General features: G+C 37.8%; 1 protein-coding gene across 3 annotated transcripts in view; it reads right to left on the minus strand.

Moving 5' to 3' along the window:
* Positions 1 to 242: 242 nt before the first annotated feature.
* Positions 243 to 20,240, minus strand: part of IBTK (inhibitor of Bruton tyrosine kinase) — a 53,822-nt gene continuing 33,824 nt past the window's right edge. For 2 of the 3 annotated variants that reach the window (XM_054062241.1, XM_054062240.1), the window contains exons 21-29: positions 19,394 to 19,506; positions 18,594 to 18,742; positions 17,716 to 17,879; positions 15,785 to 15,877; positions 14,487 to 14,645; positions 8,532 to 8,684; positions 2,473 to 2,541; positions 2,230 to 2,362; positions 243 to 1,635 (exon numbers count right to left, since the gene is read on the minus strand). In XM_054062241.1, coding sequence (XP_053918216.1) covers positions 1,510 to 1,635; positions 2,230 to 2,362; positions 2,473 to 2,541; positions 8,532 to 8,684; positions 14,487 to 14,645; positions 15,785 to 15,877; positions 17,716 to 17,879; positions 18,594 to 18,742; positions 19,394 to 19,506 — 1,159 coding nt within the window. In that variant the 3' untranslated portion in view covers positions 243 to 1,509. Of the gene's footprint in view, positions 1,636 to 2,229; positions 2,363 to 2,472; positions 2,542 to 8,531; positions 8,685 to 14,486; positions 14,646 to 15,784; positions 15,878 to 15,908; positions 17,442 to 17,715; positions 17,880 to 18,593; positions 18,743 to 19,393; positions 19,507 to 20,240 lie in introns of those variants that run through there. The other variant, XM_054062242.1, reaches the window with a different exon arrangement.

Here is a 20,240-nt window from a genome sequence, read left to right on the forward strand (position 1 = left end):
CAGAAGGGTAATTTCAGCAAGCTCTAATGTCTGCAGTGCATCAAGTAAAGCACTTAATGCAAGTGTTCTCATCAGTATGGTGTATGAATCACAAGCAGAATTTAAAATAGAATTAAAAGCTACATCTTTTGCCCGTATAGCTTCAGAGTGCCTACAGTTCTTGTTCCATACACAAAAGAAATACTTTTAGATTATTCTGCAGAGTTGATTATATAGAGACAGCACATAAAAGTATACTAACTTTGTGTAAATCAAGATTTTATGCTTTATTGCAATTCTTTACAGATTTTGTGGGGGATTTTTTTTTTTGGTGTAGCTTGACCTGAAAGCATTAGACAAATCTACATTGTTTTTTTCAATATTCAACTCTTATCACACAGTGATCAATTCTCTACACTCATCTTCTGCTCCCCTCTCAATTCCAGTTTTCTAGAGTTCATAAGTACTGACACTATTCAAAAAGTAAATGTTCAAACACACCTATGCAAACAGACAAACTAGAGAGAATAGTGCAGATAAGGCTACTTTTTTTTTTTTCCTTTTCACATATATAAATTTGTTTAAACCAGGCACAGAACTTTGGAACACACGATACTGAAAGCCACCTATGATAATCTTTGAAGGTTAGGTGTTTGCAAATGCCACAATCAAGCATTTATCCCTATAGCTTTAACAATGAATACATATATCTTTTATTTCCCCAGCACTTCAAGTGAATTGTACCTTAAACATAGTGGTTCTAAAACTGTACCATACTTACCAGAATAAGACTATAGAATAGCTAATTAAGTGCCACCATGTTCTATTCAACTGTGTGCTTTACTTCATGACAGAGCTGACTGCTCAAAGGCCAGTCTCACAACAGTGAAAAAAACATGCACAACTGAACCGAGAGCAGGCAACGGCAGGGCACTTAGGTACAGCACAGAGGTTCATTGTGGAGCATAACAGTAAAAAGCACTGGTTCCACCAACCAGACAACCAGTACTTAACACATGTAACTTAAGGAAAACTGCATTATCAAACTGTACTTTTATGCAAAGTTCAAGCACAAACTTTTTGCAATATTCCCCATTAACCAGAAAGCTCTGAAGAACATAACCCCCCACCCTCAAACTTTACAGATCGATTCTGCACATTCAATTCCACATTAAATCACAAAATAAGCACTCGCTTTTCAGCCACCTGTGAATTTAACAAAAACCCCTCACAATTTAAGGTTAGCAAATGCATTTCCAACCTACAGCTTCATGTAACATTATTAATAATATGTCTGGTTAAAGAAATTCTGTCAAAACATACATACACTATATACTGTGGGTCAAGGACACAGTGAAGACATTATTTTCATTCTAACAAATACCTAGTGAACATGTGCATTTTATTTAAATGTATTTAAATGCTGATGTTAAAAATTACACGATTCCTGTTCTTCCAGTCCCCTTCGACTTATAATGACAATCAGAATTTCCAAAGTGCACATACAACATGAACTGAGAAGAGTACAAATTAGTGCTTGTTCCACATAGGTGGTGCTATAGGTCTCTGTGGAGCCCTTTCAACAGTCACATATTCATCAGGGTTGTCAAAAGCTTCATAGTGGATTAATAAATCTTGAATAGCACACTCCTCGATCTGCAAGGAAAACATAACATGTATGTCAGTGTCAGATGTACATTTATATCAATTACGAACTGGCTTTACTGGTCCTGAATGCATGTCTGCTACAGACTTCCTAAGCAGGAAGATGAAGAAGATGAAGCCTTCTTCAGCCAATTTAAGGAAACCACATGTTTGCAGGCCCTGCTACACATGGGAAATTTGAGTAAAATTCTTTTTTGCTGTGAAAGCAAACACTGAAACAGGCCATAGAGTCTCCATCCTTGCAGATATTCAAAGCTGCCTGCGTTTGGCTTTGAGCAACCTGCTCTAATTGAACCTGCTCAGAGTGGAGGTCTGGATTAGACAATTTCCCCAGGGTTCTTTCCAACCTCAACCAAACTCTGATGCTGCAAATGCATTAATCATGGACTCATTAGTCAAACTGACTTTAATGTAGGAATACCTTATCAAACAGTAATGTGAAGTTATCAAATGATATTTAATATCATTATGCAATTGATACTACATGTAGCAATACATAATTAATGCTAAAAACAAACTGATCATGGGAATAGCCACTGGATACTCCTTGTGTTACTTCGTAGCTGCAGTAACTTAGCACTTTACCTGGATCAAAGCCAAAGGTTTTTCTCTGCTTCTAATAAGAGCAGCTTCTTGCTGAAGCTCTTCCTCTATAATAGATGAAAACATGACAGGTGGTATCACAGGAGATCTAATTGGCGATGATGCTAACCAAGGACTGCAATAAAACCAAATCACATCATGAGGCAATCTCAAGAAAAACATACAGAAAACAAGACAAAGCACACAGAAAACAAGCTCCAGAGTCTAACCCACTGTCAAACTTACTTATGACTCTCCAGCTGTGAAGAGTCCAGGACATGGTCTTCCACACCTTGGCTACTTCTAGTGGTGTACCTGGAAAAAGATCGTAAAGGAGAGTGCAAGTCACTGATGGAGCATTCTCCTACATCATACTGTGAAGCACAAACTTAGAGTTGGCAATTACAAATTTGTGAGGTTTTTTCCAGAAGAGAGGCATTAGAATGTAGTGCCGAAGTTGTCTTTAAGTGTGATACTGTGACTGGAGGAGACACCAAAGCTCATTTCTGACTACCAGAACTCAATGGATTTTCAGCTTGGGCACTAATTCTGGCATTTCCTAATATTTGAGCAAAGATGCGATAACAGCATCAACAATAATGTTTGCAATTAATATGAAAATATGGCTTCAAGATAAAAAAAAAACAAAACAACTGAAATAACTGACCTATATTCATATTAAGCATTTCATGTGAAAGAACCAGTGCTACAATAGCATTAGTAAATAATTTCTCAATCATAAGCCCAGGAATTATGGACTTTCAGTACATATCTTGCAGGCACCTCCCACACTCATAACACTAGAATTCATGGAATTGAAAAAAAATCCTGAAATATGAACAAAGAGTTCCCACAGGAAGATATTTTAATCAGTTGCAAAATGTTAACCTCACAACACAAATAAGTCACATTTGGCATACTGTATGCCTCAAAAAACAGATTTGTCGGAAAAATCTTACAACAGTAGGAAGAAAGGAACCTATTTTCATTATTTAATACCTCTCTTTGGCAACTTTTGTGATTCACAGAACTCTAAAGAACTGTTACAGCACACCGTGAAATGCTAGTGGAGAATTCTGAATTATCGTATGGCATTGTAAAAAACTCTAAGGGTGTTGGTATTCCAATAAATCAGTGTCAATTTTCTTTAAGGCTTTAGCAATCCTCTGTAAATGGCCACAAACTCCTGGAAAAGTGGAAAAATCTAAAGAAAGCTCAGAGAATTCCAGTAACTGAAAATTTTCTGCCTTGAATATTTTCCCTAGAACACAATTCAAAGGACAAGAACCATGATTCCTACTGCTAAGTAATTATGGCAAGATCTCAAAGAATCTGAAATGCAATATCCATCATCAAAAATGACATTTAGATGAAACATGCCTAGCCAGCTTTTTGTCACAAAGCATAATTTTGCCCATCAAACAGCCAACTACTCAAAACCAGAACAAACACAAATTTAACTGGAAAAAAAAAAATCTATATCTCTGCAGCAACAGCTGCCAAGACATAATAAAAGAGGCTTTCTTTCACTCCCTTGAATCAAACTGAGCAGATATACCTTCTGTCAGGTGCTATTGCTTCCATATTTCCACTGAGAAAGCACAGTTCATGTTAGTCAAGATAACTTCCCCTCCACTTTCAGTAGTGGTAATGATATCAGACACTGACAGGACAGCCAGTGGTAAACTGTATGGAGAGGAAACCAAAAAGGTGTGGTACTCCCTTAATGGGACACTTCCGGACAAACACTATTCCAAAGCTTAGAAAGAACTGACATGAAATAACAGCTCCATGGCAACAGTGGTTAGATCTGCTGTACCATTCTCCAGAATGAGTATCTATATAGCTGCAGCTCCTTTATTTTGACCTCATTAATATGCAATACTTATTAGCAAGAGTGTAGCCAGGTAGTCAAAAGAAGTGATTCATCCCCTCTACATACAGTGTGTCATACCCAGTTTGGGCTTCTCAATACAAGAAGGATGCTGTCAGGCTGGAACGAGTCCAGTAAAGAGCCACCAAGATTAGGGACTGCAGCACACAATAGGAACAACTGTGTTCTGCTAATCCTGAAAGAGGGCTGTCTTCAACTAACTGGAGGATAGAGAAAAGATGCAGCAAGAATCTCCTTGGAGGTGCACAGAGACAGAATAAGAGGCAACATACACAAGCTGCAAAATAGGAAATACTAAATCAGATGCAAGGAAAAGCAAAAAATCCCACTATGGGGATGATATCCATGGTTTAGCAGTGAACTTGGCAGTTCCTAAACTATTCCATGAATCTATGTTGCACAGAAAAGTTGGGATATCTTCATACTTGGAAGCAGTCACAACTCAACTGAACCAGGCGCTGAGCGATGTGATCCAGTTTGATTTACTTTGAGCAGGAGACTGAACCAGAAAATCTAAATCATTCTATGATTTCAACAGCAGGGGACTTTTTAGCTGAAGTAAATCAGCTTCCAGCTTTTACTGCATTTAAGAACGATAATAACATAATGACAAGCAGGAAAGAAGCAGAGTAAAGGAAGGAAGGAGAAGAAGAGATGAAGGCAGTTTTTCACTTGCTTGGTTCATTTTGTTTTGTTTTTTTGGTTTTTTTATTAAGAGCATGTTTGTACAATTTACTAAATGCCTTTATTCTGGTGTCATCTCTCAACTTCATCTCTTTTTCCAACTGCTTTAATAATGCTCACCTTCCTGCACATTTGACAGTACCTTACATCTATCCAGCCCATTTGGCAGCCACAGTCTTCTTCCTATTCACAATCCAAAGAACTCAGCACCACTGTGTGAATCCAAGCAGAATGTCGTACTTAAGCCTATTTCACTACAGATAAAAAGTTCTTTCCAGAGTAAGACTTCCAAACAAAATCCCCACAAACAACCAAAAAAAAAAACCACAACAGAAATTTCCAGCCACACACTTGTGACAACTAAACGGTAACTTTAAATACCTGTCTTCCTCAATTTAAATATAGCTTTAAAATGCAGGAAAAGCTCAAATATTTTAAAGCTGTAGGTACATCTGTGTTTCCTGCTTGCAAGACACTCAGTCCAGATATTAAATTAACTGCAGATATTTCAACATGCTAGATTAATTCCTCAGCTGCCATCAAAATAACTAGGAGAAATGAAAGAGACAGGAAATGGGAAGGTAGCATATAAGAAAAAAATGAAAAAAAGCCTCAGAAATACACAACTTGGAAACCTGGAAGTCTTGAAAATTAAAGACTGATGGAGAGACATATGTGGTTCTGCATGCAAACAAATCAGTCAAGTATAATCAGATTGGTTCACTACGATGAACTCAGTTGGCTGAACTTGCATGACTCCTGTGCAGCCACCAAGATGTCCCAGGACTGAGCTCCCCAGTGTTTTTTAGGGATTTGTTTTTAGGACAAATTTTTAAGGATTTGAAGCCAGTTCAGGTCCAGTGACTCCCCGATCTAATGACTGCTCTCAGAAAAGGAACACAAAGCCTGGTCTCCTGCAGAACCTCTTGGGGTTTACTGTACCATTTGAGTCATGTACTACTTATTAGCTCATTATTAGCCATGCCAGAACTAGGCCATTCCCACGCGAAGCCACAAAGACTTGTTTCCACTAACTCTTCACTGCTCCCTGGAGTAAAACAGCGAAGAAAACCCAGTCTGCCCCAACAAAGTTAAGTCATGTCAGGTCTATGTTTTTCACTTGGATCATGAGCTACACATGCACAGCTGCACAGCATAACTCCCAAGGCTGAGCTGACCCTGGAAACAATGCAGCCACATCCACACAGGCCAGCTTTTGGACTGATCCATCTCTGGACTGAATCCAGTTCACATCTCCACATTCATGACATGGTTCATTTCTGGGCTGCATATACTGGAAGGTGACAGAATATGGAAGAGTGTTTATGCAACCACTAAAAAAACACCTCATCCAGAGACCTAGGAAAATTGTCAGTTTATTTATTGCACATTTTATCTAAAGGAAAAAAGCAAAGCAGTAACGGTAGTCATCTTCTGAGTCCCATCAGAAATTTTGACATTGACAGATGAGGATTATTTATGCTTTGCATACATGAAATTTCCTTTCCTTAAAAAGGAAGAGGTAATAGTGTGGACAACTAATCGTCACAGAAATAGCCCTTGAGTGTCACAAGTAAGGCAAAGCCTTCTGTGACTGGAACTGTAAAGTCAAAGAACAAAATTACCTATAACCAGAAATTCACCTCCTAACTTTTCAGATGGGTGAACTAGTGACCCAGGCTCTTTACACCTAATAGAGAGAGAAAGATATTTTCAGGCACAATTCAAAGAAACATGAAATAATTCCGGAAGTGCCGACTTTTCCAACTGATTATGGTCAACCTAGTCATCTAGGCTCCCACCAGCTTACTGTATCATTTTCAGACAGACAAAGCATTAGGCCTGTATTCAGCTCAAATAATCCACTTTGAGAATGTGCAGACTGGCTAGATGCCACAGACTAGACAGAGCAATGCAAAAGAAAAATAAATGTCTTTATGAAGGTCACAGAGCAGGGTATGACAAAGCCAATAATAGCATCCAGAACAAATTCCCTTATCATCGGCCCTTGCTTGCCTTCTCCCATATTACAAAAAGCTTTATTTTGCTAGTAATAGAATTAATGATACCTGGTTTTCTGCAGATTTGTGCTTCATGTCCCTACATCACCACTCACTACAATAACTTCAGCTTTATCCCTCCGATAGTGAAGAATTCCCACCTGTCACACACACTCACATCCCTCCTACCTCTCTCCTCTAACACCATCCCACATACAAAGTTCTTACATCCTTACTCTCATTTTCTTCTTTATCTACCCATAGGACACATACTACTCCTGTTCTAGGCAAATATGTTTCTATTAAGGCTGAGTAATCAAGAGGGAGCCCCAGCAGAACTTTCTTTTTCATACAGAAGGGACAGTTTTCAGAGAGAAAAGAAGTTCCTAAGAAAAAATGGGAGATACTGGGTGTTAGGGCTCACTGTTCACCAACAGACTCTGCAAACTCTTCTCCTTTAATGCAGCTGTGTAAACTTGAGTCAGGCTACTATGAACAGAGGCGAGTTAGACAAAAAAGCTGTGCAAAGGTTCCTCTTTATTCAGGAGCTGCATTTAAGCTCACTTCCTCAGTCTTAGGCCCAAGACCAGCCTCGCTGTTCCTTGACCTCAAGTCTACCTCTTCCCAATGGACCTGTCTGTACTCAGACTGTGGCTCACCCTGGTTTCCGTCACAGAGCCTGCCCTGCTCACCTCACTCTGGGACAGGGAAGCCCAAGGAAGCCACCACCCAGCCAGTCCTGCTGTCAACTTTGGCTCTCCTACCATCGTTGGGGCAGCTGCTTCCAGAAGGTGAGTGGGAAAGTCTGCAAGATTTTCAGGTCCTCTGTCTCATAAATATATTTGAAATACATAGCATTCAAAGTTACTGATGACAGGGGGAAGAGATGCAGGTGGGTGGGAAACTCAGTCATACAGACTTTCAGGAATAAGGCTGAGATTTCTTTCCTCACAGCTTAGACAGTTATTTTAACCCAAGACACAGGTTTACTGGAGACAGCAAGAGGATGTGTGGCTAGAACAGCTTAACCAAAGAGCAATATTGTCTAATAACTAGACATTTAATTCATGTGCACCTCAGAACAAGTTATTTTTATCCTTAGAACTGCAGTCTCCCAGTAATTACAACATCGACATAACCAGTCCATCAATATTTTATTAAGACCTCTCAGTCCATGAAAAATTGCACCTAAACAATGAAGTCAGCTCATAAGAAAACTTCGATGAGGAAATGCCAGAGCTGCTTGAATAAATTGATTTTATCTACTCTCTGATTCCACAGAAATACTCCTAAGTAAACCCTGTGTCAAGCATGCAACATTTGACTGCTAAAGAATATATATTTTTTTTAACTTCTTTAGAAATTACAAGTTTATCATTTTTATACATACATATGCAAACGTACACACACATGTATTTTGTTCGGAGTCTGAAGTGTTTATGTCCATATATGTACACCACACATATGTATACATGTCCAGATATATATGGACACGAACCCTTCAAACCTGAAAGAAAACATTAGTAGTGGTGTAGAATGGCTTTAGTCTTTAAGCTTCTGATTCATAATTGGATTAATAAAATCCCATTAACAGAATAATAAAAAGAATGTTTACATAACATTTTTCTAAATCATAATTTTATCCTTTCTTATTTCAGCATAATTTAAACAGGTTACTGAGGTTCTTGTGTAACGGCTGATCAATTAGGAAAAGACCTCTCTTTTACCTTATGGTGTTCTGAGCTAATGAATCCTCAGTTCCTTTGTATCCAGCTCTTTTGACGCTAGTACCAGGTGAATTATTTGCACTCACACATTTTTCTTCTTCCATTACAAGATCACGGAATGACTTTGGAAAAGCAGAATTTAATGAAGATGACCTTAAAGGAAAAAAGAACAACTCATTTTATACTTGCGCTTTCCAAGGCTTCAATTTGTTCCATAATTCAGATAGCAAAAAGGGACTTTTCAGTTCCTAAAAGTAAAAATACAATACATTACTGAGCTTTTGCATCTCACGATTACGCCTGCCAGATCCCATTCACCAAAATAAGTCACTTTGCGTCAAAGAGATATACATCAGAAAACAAATTCCTAGAAGAACAGAACAAGCCAATAGCATGGAAATTTCATTAGAAAGAAAACAAACAAAACCAAACCCTCAAACCACCCCTCCATCTATTCCCCTCCTAACTAATCCCCTTAAAAGGCAATTTTATTTTCAATTTTGTAGCTTTTCTAACAGCATTATTCCTTGAAAACTATTCTCATAGATCACGCAAAGCTCTAATACTTCCATTCTAATACTTTCAGTTTGCCAGCATGAAAGTCAAGTACAGCTGACAATCTTTCCCCAAGATACTGAATGAGTTACTCATGCCTGCTGTAGCCTTTATAAATCACTTAATTGGCAGTGAAATTCATAAAAATGATATGCTTTGTTTTCTTTTACTTGCCCAAGTACAATGTGCACTGTTACCAAGCTATAGCTTGCATATTATCTTTTAAAAACAAACCAATATGAAAAAATAGCAATTTAGCATCGTAGCTATTCTGAACAGACTGATCTGAACCTCTTTTTATTAACAGAATTCAAGGCAGTAACCATTAGTCTTTCCCTTCCTCATCAAGACTTAGCAATTAATTTTTCATACACTTGTTCACATTTAAATTTACTAAGCATTGCAGTCCTATTCATTGTCAAATATACAAAATACATATTGGAAGAATAGCTCTGCTTATTATCTACTCCAAGAAATAAGAGATTAATTATACACACCACTAAAGAAAAACAAGCTTTCTATACAACGGTAATTGTTTGTGCACCTGCCATAAGCATTTAAAGCCAAACTGTCAAAATGACATCTATGTGGTATACAATTTAAGATAAAAAAGGGAATTGAAGCATTGCACCGCTACCTGAAATCTTACCATAAAAGCATCTGACAGCTATATATAATGTCTGAATCTCATGCCTAAGGTTGAGGTGGTGCTTTTTTCTTTTCTTTTTTAATATTGGCTGAACAGCACAGAAAGCAGAATAGGAATCTCTATACACAAGAGTCCAGGCAAGTGTTTGACCAGAACTTCCCCAAACTTCTGCTGAGTAGGCAACTGGTTTCTTCAGGATATGCTGTCACAGAAGCTCTTTTGGCTACTAATAATTTACGCAGCCTACCCATTTTCATGAAAATTCTGTACTACTATCAGACCCACTTGGAACACAGGACCAAAATATCCAACCCTGTGTCATTCTCAACTTGTGAACCTAACCAAAGCAATTACTGGTTGCTTAAAACGGTTCAGCTTAAATTAATATATATTTTCCTAATAATTCTAAATTTCAGCTTATCTTGCCTGATACACTGTCATTTCTTTATGATTTCTATATAATTTGTAGCATTATAAAAGCTAATTTATGCATAGTTTTTAAAAAAGTGGAATATGACTAAGTTCTCTAGGCTGTAACCGCAAAGCATCAAAGCATGACATCTCAAAATAGCTGTTGATACTTCAATACTGACAAACTGACAACCTAGACCATAAAATACACAACTGGCAATATTCAGGAAAGTCTTAAAATTTCTTTTTGCTTCCACCCTTGAAAAGCCACAGGCTCTCCTAAGCTAAAAAAAAAGCCTAACAAAACAAGTCATCAACAACCCCTTCCCTTAATCAGAGTATGTTTGGAAAAATAATAAATTTAAAATCTAGCTTCTTGCATGACATATGCCCAAAGTATTGCCAGTATGATTCCTTAATGCACTCTCCTTTCTAATCTCCACTTTTCTTCAAAGAAGGAAACATAGGTTCAGTCCCCCCACAAACTATGAAACTGGAGGCTTCCTTTGCTTGGAAAGGTAGGACATGGTATATGACAGCCTCTTTTAGTCAATCAAAAAAAAAGTGCAGGAAGGTCCCACACCCTTCTGGCAAGTGTGCTCAGTGCATATCCAAGATGAGTATCTTATTTCTTTGGAGCACAAGTTCTGTAGCTTTGACTATACTACACACATGGAAAGTTCAATCTATTGCCAAATGCACTCCCACAGTCCATTGGGGATTTACAGAACATAACTTTGCAAATACAATATTAGAGCAGATGAATAACACCATTCTATCTTGCATACAAAAATTCTTTGAACAGCTAGTAGGGGCAATCAAATAATTGATGGTTTGCCTAAAGCAGCTTTAAATTAATTCAACAAATGCTCTATCCCAGCAGCTAGGCATAATTTTAAATATTCATATACCTCCCACTGGTTCTTTGCTTGAACTCCTGAGCTACTGGTACTTTCCACATCAGCAGCCAGATGAACGCTGCATAGGAACACAAAGAATCATGCGTGGTGGCCACATGAACGTCAGACTGGATTCCATCCTCCTGAAGTATACCCTGGCCTTTCCACTGAAAATGGTTTGTGTAACACAGTAGACCCCAGCTACTTTCAAAACAGTTTAATCTGAACTTAAATGGCACAAAATATTTTCTGGAGACAATATTCTAAGCATACTAAAAAATCAGTCCATACTTCCTCTTTAAATGCAAGAACAATTCATAGGCAGTTGATAGTTTAAATAACAGCTGAGACAAAGAATTATCTATCAGAGAGCAGATAAATAGCATGACTAGTCAAACTATTCAAATGCCAGATCAAGGGAGTTATGCCCCATATTTTTGTATGCCTTTTATCAGAGCTTCTCCTAATGTCTTCTTTCGTGTATTAAGAAGTGAATCACTTAACGAGAGGCATCTAGCTCATGTGCTTAAGTCAATCAGTATAAAAACTCCTAAAGAGTCAGTTATCTTATACTGAAAAACAGGACTTCAGGACCAAAAAGAGAACTAGCCTGGAAAATTAGATAAGCTATGCAAGGTCCTCTAAAACCTACTTCAGGCTTTGTTTTATTTAAAAATTTTGTATGAAGGGGAAAAGGAGAAGACCAGGCTGGAGAAAAACAGATGCCCCATACAAACGTACTCCTGTTGGAGGAGTTCTCATAGGCCCTTGCCTTGACACCTGAAGTCTGTCAAGGGCAAGTATATAAAACTGCAAGTTAGAAATGGTTAGTGAAACAACAAAGAAATTAACTGATGATATTTAAGACGACTGGTTGAAAACATCCATGAAATGCTTACACCAGTGATCACTAACATCAGCCCAAGCCACACCACAGCAGATCTGTACCTTTGAAGACTCCAGAGACAACCCTCTTGTAACCACAGATCACAGAAAATCTCCTGACTTTGTTGGGTGCCCGAGGAAAAGGATCAACCCTTGCAGGCTCCAGTCCACCTCAGCAGCATCATCCCTGGCCAGCTGCAGCTGTCCTCCCACATCAGCACAGACACCTTCCCCCTTCGAGTCACCCATTGGGCAGTGCACAAGAGCATGACTTCACTGGTGCTGCCGTGCAGTCACTGACAGTCAGAAAGGTAGTGGGTTCGTAACAATGCATAAATTAGTGCGAGAACAAGCCCATGTCCTTTGCGTACGTATGACTGTATACATCATCATCATTGTAGCTATTTGGTAACATATAATTTAGGCATAATTATAACTGTAATAGCAAGATTAAAAATAGTAGATGGAATATATTATTTTAAAGTAATAAATGCTGGCATAACTCAGTACTTCTTGTGTCAGTCACCAACTAATTCAACCATCAGTCTCTCCCAGCCAATCTTAAGCCTCCGAGGTATAATAGCCCTTTGAAGGTCCATAAGCTAAGCCAAAATTAACTCACTGCTTCAACTGCAGCAGCCGAGTAAAGCAGGGAGCACATTAAGGATCAGTGTTAAGTATTCTGAGATTCACCCACTCTTCAGAATCCAGAAGACAAATCTTGCAGTCCTTGTTTCTCCTACTGTGAAGGTCCCAATTAGAGTTCCGAGGCCAAGTACAGCCTAGAATCCTTAGGTGCAAAACAACTCATTTTATTTCCTCTTTATGACAACATGATAAGCTTTTCCCAATGCTATATTAGAAAATATTTTTGCAGCTGAGGGAATAAATGAGACCCTAAATTTTGGTATCAGGTGTGCGTGGTTGAAAACACCTCTTTTCAATTTATTTAAGTCCTGTTTGTATAAATCAAAACAAAAGAATTTAATCTTTTCTTAGACTCACTCGAAATATTGTGTGCTGGATATTTTTAAAACCAAGTTGTCTCAGGCAGTTCATTTTTGTAAATAACTGTTGTAGTAATATACCTCTATAGCTTGGTAAGCCGGACACTAAAAATACACAGCATGTAACTTTTTTTTTTAGTTATAATCAATCCATGATACACAGATGCCTACAGAAGCCTGTCCTGCCTTTCACTGACTCTCAGAAGAACCCCAGCCATCGCTGTAAGAATCACTGCTTGAAGGACACATCATGCCACAACACCTTGAATTCACAAAAAACTGCCTGTTTCAGATCACATTGGTACGATCTTTGACAGGTTCTGTAAAATACTAAAGCCCTTTAACCATAAGGCTGAATGTACTCTATGGTGTCACTAGGGAAGCAAAGCTTGTTGTGGTGTCATAACTGGAAGTAGAATACCATTTCAGAATCAATTATTATCTCATATATAGTGCATGATTTTAAGATGATTACAACATATTCTCACAGCTTGTCACATTACTCATGAATATTTTGAACATCAGCTCTATTTTACCACTTTTCTGCTCTGGGATATGGATGTTATGACTTTGGTCTTAAACTAAGATAACAGCATACTAACAGACGTATGTGGAATCTCAAAGAAATCTAAAGGCACTTCAAATTCAAGGTGCTGATCATAATAGCATCCATGCAAAAAAGAAACATGAGGTAACAGATACATGAAATGGAGCAGGGAAGCAAGCAGTTCTAGATATTGCCCTAAACCTTCCAACACAGAACACCTCTCAGAAAGTAACTACTGCCAGGAAGCAGCCTACCTTTTCCTCAGTCAATTAGTTATGTGATTTTTTTTTTCCTCTCCATGCACCCCTTAGCAGCTAACAGGCCACATATTTGTTTTGAACTTACAAAAGCATAAACCTAGTTCCTTGAACAGATGATGAACCATTTTTCTATTCAATACAGTGGTATTAAATTGAACATTTCAATTGTGTGCAACCATCACTAAAAGTAATTTTAAAGCCATTATGCATCCTTCCACCATAAGAATTCTTAGCAGCATAGAACACTCCTTCCAGCTCCTAGCCACCTAGATAACTTTGTTTTCTATAATTTCATTCTATTTTTGCTCTCCTCCAAAGTCATTCTAGCCCTTTCCCCCAAGAAGGGTTAACATTTTTCTTTTGACAGAGAAAAAAAACTCAGCATTCATAGCAGTTTTCAATAACCTCTTCATGACTAAGTTTCAAAGCTTGCGCTTAACCTTTTTTTCTATACTTCACGTGGATACCACCTGCAAATACCACACCACACACAGGCAAGAACCACATGGGATGTAGTCTTCTGACTCACTACAGCAAAATTTCAAAGAACTGTTAAACTAACCACTGCATTTCCTTGCCCCCTTTGAATTTCCAGGTCACTACGAACTGTAGAAAAAAATAGTTCAATGCTACTTTTTTAATCAACACAACTTAGGCTGCTTTTATTTAAGAAATTGCTTCTAAGAGACTACTCAAGGTAAAAACTCTTCAAAGAAAAAGAACTGATACTTGATTGACATACCATGCATTCCCTAGCCTTGCGACTTTCGTAGGTGGAGGTGGTGTGGTTATTAGTGCAGTATGTTCTGTGCTGCTAGTTACTGATCCATTATCTTTTGCTGCCAAGGCAATCATTTTCCTTTGCTTCTGAGAAAGCTTGATTCCATGAGACACCATTTTGCTGTGAATTGATACCACAAAGAGAGCAGATGTAAGATTAGTGTCCTTTCAGATGACTTTCCTTCAGTCTTGCAAATTAAGCTGAAAAATACTTCTTTCCTAGACCAAATGTTTAGAGTGCCAAAAGGGGACTATATGTTGGGGGGAGGGTTGGATGGCTGGGGAGCAGGAGGATCAATGCAAATCAAAAGTGTCAGAAAGAAAAACATCAAAAACTATACTTCACATTGAAATCTAAAAATGAAAACATCCAGAATAGGAATCAAGTCTCCAGAAGAGATGAAATGCCACCAGAAGACTATTTTCTAGTTTTGTGACTTTCTGGAGCCTGTCAGAAGCTTAGCCCCCTTAAACAAAACATAATCATGCATAAGGAATTTATACAACATATTATAGACATTTTTAATACTCGTAATAATTTGTTTTCTAAGTTATTTTGGATTCTTCAGTCTTGGCTACTCTGCTCACAGCTTCTGAATCTATCTAGCCAGGAATCCTTTACCAGGCTGCAGGACTACTACTTATCTCTCCTCTACAAGAAAGTTATACTTCAAAGGTCACGAAAGTCATCTACAGTTCTTTTCCATGTGTTACCAGTCAAGAAACACCAGGTTTAATCCATTGCCTCCTGAAAGCGTACATTTATCTCTCTGTCTTTGCTTCTCCAAGCAAGAACCACCCTTGCTTCTGTCTAAGGAAGAAGTGTCAATAACAACACATAGGTGCTGGAGGAGGTCAGTGAATGCAAAACAAGAAACAAATTTCAGGATCAATTACAGTACTGGTACACAGTAATTTCCACAGTGCTAGGGACAAGAATTAATTGTTTTTTGGCTGGAAACAGGATAAGCCCATTAGAGCAGGTCAGTGATTTAAGATACCAGTTTACTAGCTTGCTCTTTCACTTTTCAACAGCTAAGACATGCTTTTGCAGCAGCCGACCAAGCAAGACTGCAGTAAAATATAAGGATAAATTTGGTATGCTCACAAAAAACACTGTAATGAGCTGAAGTAAACAAAGATGTTCAAAACCAAACAGAACAACTTGTTTTAAACTCTGAACTGCCCGAACCACTAAGTAAATTCATAATAGCCTGGTCTATCACCCTTTTCTTTTATAGATTTTGGTTTTTTACCAACCCTGAATTTGCCTTCGGCATGGTTCCACATTTCTGCATACTTTCTTCAATTTCCATGATGGTTCTTAGATCCATAGCAGGAGGGCTGGCAGGGCTAAATGAAAAATAAAAAGTTACCTTACAAGGCACTCACTTTTTACTTACATTCCACAGTTCCAGCCTTCACCGAAATCCTCTAAATCACATATGAAGATTGGTAACAGGATGTGTAATTTATGCCTGTTTCCTCAATTATGGCAAACCTCAAATAGAATGTTTTTGTCAAAACTTTTATAAATATACACATATTTAAGAGCACACTATAAAAATACTTCCAAGACTCGTTACACTATGAAACAAAATGATGTGAGTAACGATTACTTTAGAAAAAATTAGATACCTAAATCTAGGATACCTACTTAGTAATCAACTGTTCGTGCTAAGTATGAGAGAGGCATTACTCACAACTCTTTAGTGAAGCTAGAATTAGATCTTTCTTTGAAGTAAAGGAATAAAATTACTTCACATGGCAAACAGAACACGCTGCAAAGTTAGAGCTCTGTATAAACACCAGTAACATTCTCAAAATTTAGGAATTCATAGGGTTCTCTTTCACAAACGACCTAATTTTAAAATTCCACACAAATGAACAGGAATTAAATCCAGGCTTTCCCATGCTTTACATAAAACTGTAAATTAAAATCCATGTAAAGGCATTTGTAAACTAAGCTGTGTGACAACTAGATTCAAAGACAGCCTTCAAAATAAAATATTTTGAAGCAACCCTCCTTCTGTCTCCCTCTACATAAACCCAACTGCCATAGAGTAACTAGTGAATTAACCACTGAGAGGTCACACCAAAACCTGTTGTCACTGCTCCACCACAGCAGTTCAACCAAATACACTACAGTATTAATCCTTTAAACATTCTATACAACAATGCTGCCTGTTTTTTCATGACATCATACCAACAATATCAGCAAGAGTGAAGAGAGTTCAAGGGAAACCCATAAAGGCACAATGACATTATAACAAAGTCCTGTGGTTTTATTCGTTCCCCTTCCATGCAATCCTCTAACATACATTCAAAAAGAACTTTAAGATGGCAGATGAAGACGGAGCTTCTTCCAACCAGTCTAAAAACCAAAGAGTCGGTTGTGGGATATGTTACTGCCTCTGCACAGACTAGGCTTGCACAAATATATAGTGAGACAAAACACAGATTACTAATGGATTCTGCTCACCAGATGATATACTCCAGAGCTGCAACTTTTAATTTCTACAGCTCTCTCTCTCCTGTATTAACAAAGCCCATCAGCCCACAAACCAGCAGAGCCTATGAAAACTGTGGCATTGGTATACGATTCTCTAAATCCTTAAACTCTTCTCTATTCAACCTTCATTGAAAGCTGTCAGAAACAGGACATCTGGCATGACAGAACTTCAGTCTATCACAGTACTGCTCCCTTTTCATATGCAGATACTGACACAGAAAAAAAAAATCAATAATCAACTTTTTATTACTGTATCAGTTACCTGTGGTGTTGATTTTCACAGACCTTTTAACTCTAAAGGTATGCCTTAAAAACATCAAAGTACAATGGTACTTCTGATGGCTTCAGCCATGGTCTGCCTCTACAAAGAATTACCCAGTATTTTACAAAGTTAACCAAGCAGGCCTTCAAAAAAAAAAAATAAAATACCATAAGTCTAGACTAGTAGCACTTGGAAAGTTCAAAATGCACCTAGCAATTGCTTTCATCAAAGAATAATTAAAATAGGTATCAGTTTTAGTCAACTGCCAAAATCTTTAATTCAAATAGCAAGTAATGTATGATAATTTTAAAAAGCCTATAGATTTTTTATATAGTCTCAATAGAATACTATTAGCATTCACTACCAAGTGTGGAACAGTAATTGTACATTAGATAGGGACAACAAGTATTACTCCACCTGAAACTGGTTGCTACCCAATTGAGAGAGCTTGCAGAGGTGGTTTTGGCACTGGGAATGGACCGTGGAACAGACTGTGTCAATGCTGGTGACCCCTTGTATGACTTCACCTCCTTGTTAGGTTGAGAGGGTTTCATACCCTGACTGCATGCTTTGTTCTTCATCTAAAGGACAGAAGAATGTTGACAATATTCTCATGTTTTCATTTAGAAACTACTTAAATGATATGTATAAATCAAGAGATGTAAAAGGATACCTCAAAGATAGCCGTAACATAGTGAATCTCTGATCAGTCTGCTATTTGCGTCTCTTTTTTCGCTACAGACTGCACCCCGAATCATTTAAGTTCCAATTTGCGATCTTGATAGTGGGAAATTCACTCAGAGATGTTCGCTTCTAAAGCTTTAACACTTAATATAGGCATAACTCTCCCAGAATTATTTCTCTTTGCAGCTTATGCCTCAGTTACCCTGGACTATAATTCTGTTCAACTATAGTAGTCAAAGAACAACAAAATTTTCCTCAAGTCATTTGGCTTCTGTTTTTCGGTTTTTTTTGGCTTTTGAATTTCAGATTTGGTTTGCATTTTAAATGAAATAAATAAAAGACTTTACATAATTTCTCTTTTGTTTTGTAATTTTCTGAACACTACAGCACATAAAAATTCTTATTACAGCACCCCACGAGTTAATCACCCTTAGAAGACTTAATAACAAATACTCATTTTTATTTGCTTTACCAGACAAATATCTACTTTAAATTGTCTATCCCATTTTAAGGACTAACAACTTCTCAGAAACCCTCCAAAAGACAAACTGTGCTTTTGATGGACTAGATAAACACATACAAATAAAGTGCAAGGAATACAGAAACCCAACCTCAGTACTCTCTGGATGAAATCCTTTAGTGAAGTCAGGGGACTGCAAGTCTCTGGGACTACCCACTCCTGCATAACTACCTTCCGAGTCAGATGTTAAGAGTTCTGGAAGTGATTCTACAGAGTTAGTTTCATCCAGTTTCACTGAGCCTAAAAAATAAGAAAAGAGTAGAACTATTAAACCACGAAAGCCAGACAAAACAATGCTTAAAACCCCCAAAAGTTATTCACTCTATACTACTACAAAATATTCAGAAGTTTACCTAGTCCAATATTCTAGAGTGTAATAAGTATAAACAAATTTAAGACTATCTTAAATATTTTTTCTAGAATATATAAGATTATTACCACTTTTCTTTCTCTGTCTCACAACACACAGTTTTAGGAAGTAACACCACCACTTTTCTTCTACCACCTTCTCAATTTCTTTTCTTCACCACCTTCTACCAACCTTTCTCACCTACCACCATGACTATTTCTTTTGTTTACATTCCAGAAAAAAAATAAAAACATATTAGCACAAATGTTCCAATTTTTAAACCCACATGCAAATGTGCCTATTGACTTTATTTGATAAAATACATGCATTTACAGAATTTGAACTTTGGGCACAAGCTTAATACAACATACATCCTTTCAAACAAAATCTTAAGAATTCGCTATTCAAATCTAACTATAGCGTATGCTAGAAAAGAAATAATCTTCACAAGACTTCCTTACTAAGTATGGTAAAAGCACTACATTGCATATTAAATGTTATGTTCAGTTTTTATACCCGAAAGGAACCACTTTCCCACTGACCTGTAGAGGCTGGACTCTGAATAATATCTGACAGATTATATCCTCCAGAGCTGTCAGACCGTTTTCGAGGCTTCTTTTTTGCCTTAGTTTTTGCTCTTTTGAAAAGGGCTTCCCTATTAAAAAGAAAGCAACAACAAAAAAAAACACCAAGATGGATTAAAACCAATGAAATTGAGCCTCCGCACTATCAGTGTCAATGTTAAGTTTCTCATTCAGCAGCAAGGGTTATACTTCAAGCTGGTGCCACCAGCTGTCACCAGCTGCTTGTTCCTGCTCTGCTTATGCACTGGCACAACTATTTAGTAAACTATTTGGGGGCAGAGATCCAGGAGCAAGAGAAGAAAGTCTTTTCCATCTGGACCTAGTCTTTGGTCTCGTACACTACACAACAGCTTCTGCTGAGATAATGGAGGACAGAGCAGCTGTACAGGCTGGCACTGCCACCTAGGTCAGATTAAGCCTGCTACACATCACAGCAAACAACACCAAAGTCTTGAAGTCTAGTACAAAATAGCCTCTCAGTTCGCTTGATCTACTCATCCTTACCTATACTAGTTCCCTTAGCATAACTTTTCTTGACAGAAGAGGTAGAACAGTACACAGTACTGCAGGCAAGGCCTCATCTGCACAGTGACATCATGGCTCAGTACCCACATTGGAAGCATGTTACCAAGTCATCCTATCCAACTATCCAACTTTTCATAGTTGTGATATCATAGCCAACTTCTCTGGTTTAAAAACTGTACCAAAAAAACCCAGCTGCCATCTTATTATTTGTGTGTCAGAGAAAAGCAACACATTGAGTTAGTCTCTCACCTCTACATCCTCAGAACAAATGTGCAAAGAC

Source organism: Cuculus canorus, chromosome 3 (assembly GCF_017976375.1).
Source record: "Cuculus canorus isolate bCucCan1 chromosome 3, bCucCan1.pri, whole genome shotgun sequence".
NCBI lineage: Eukaryota > Metazoa > Chordata > Aves > Cuculiformes > Cuculidae > Cuculus > Cuculus canorus.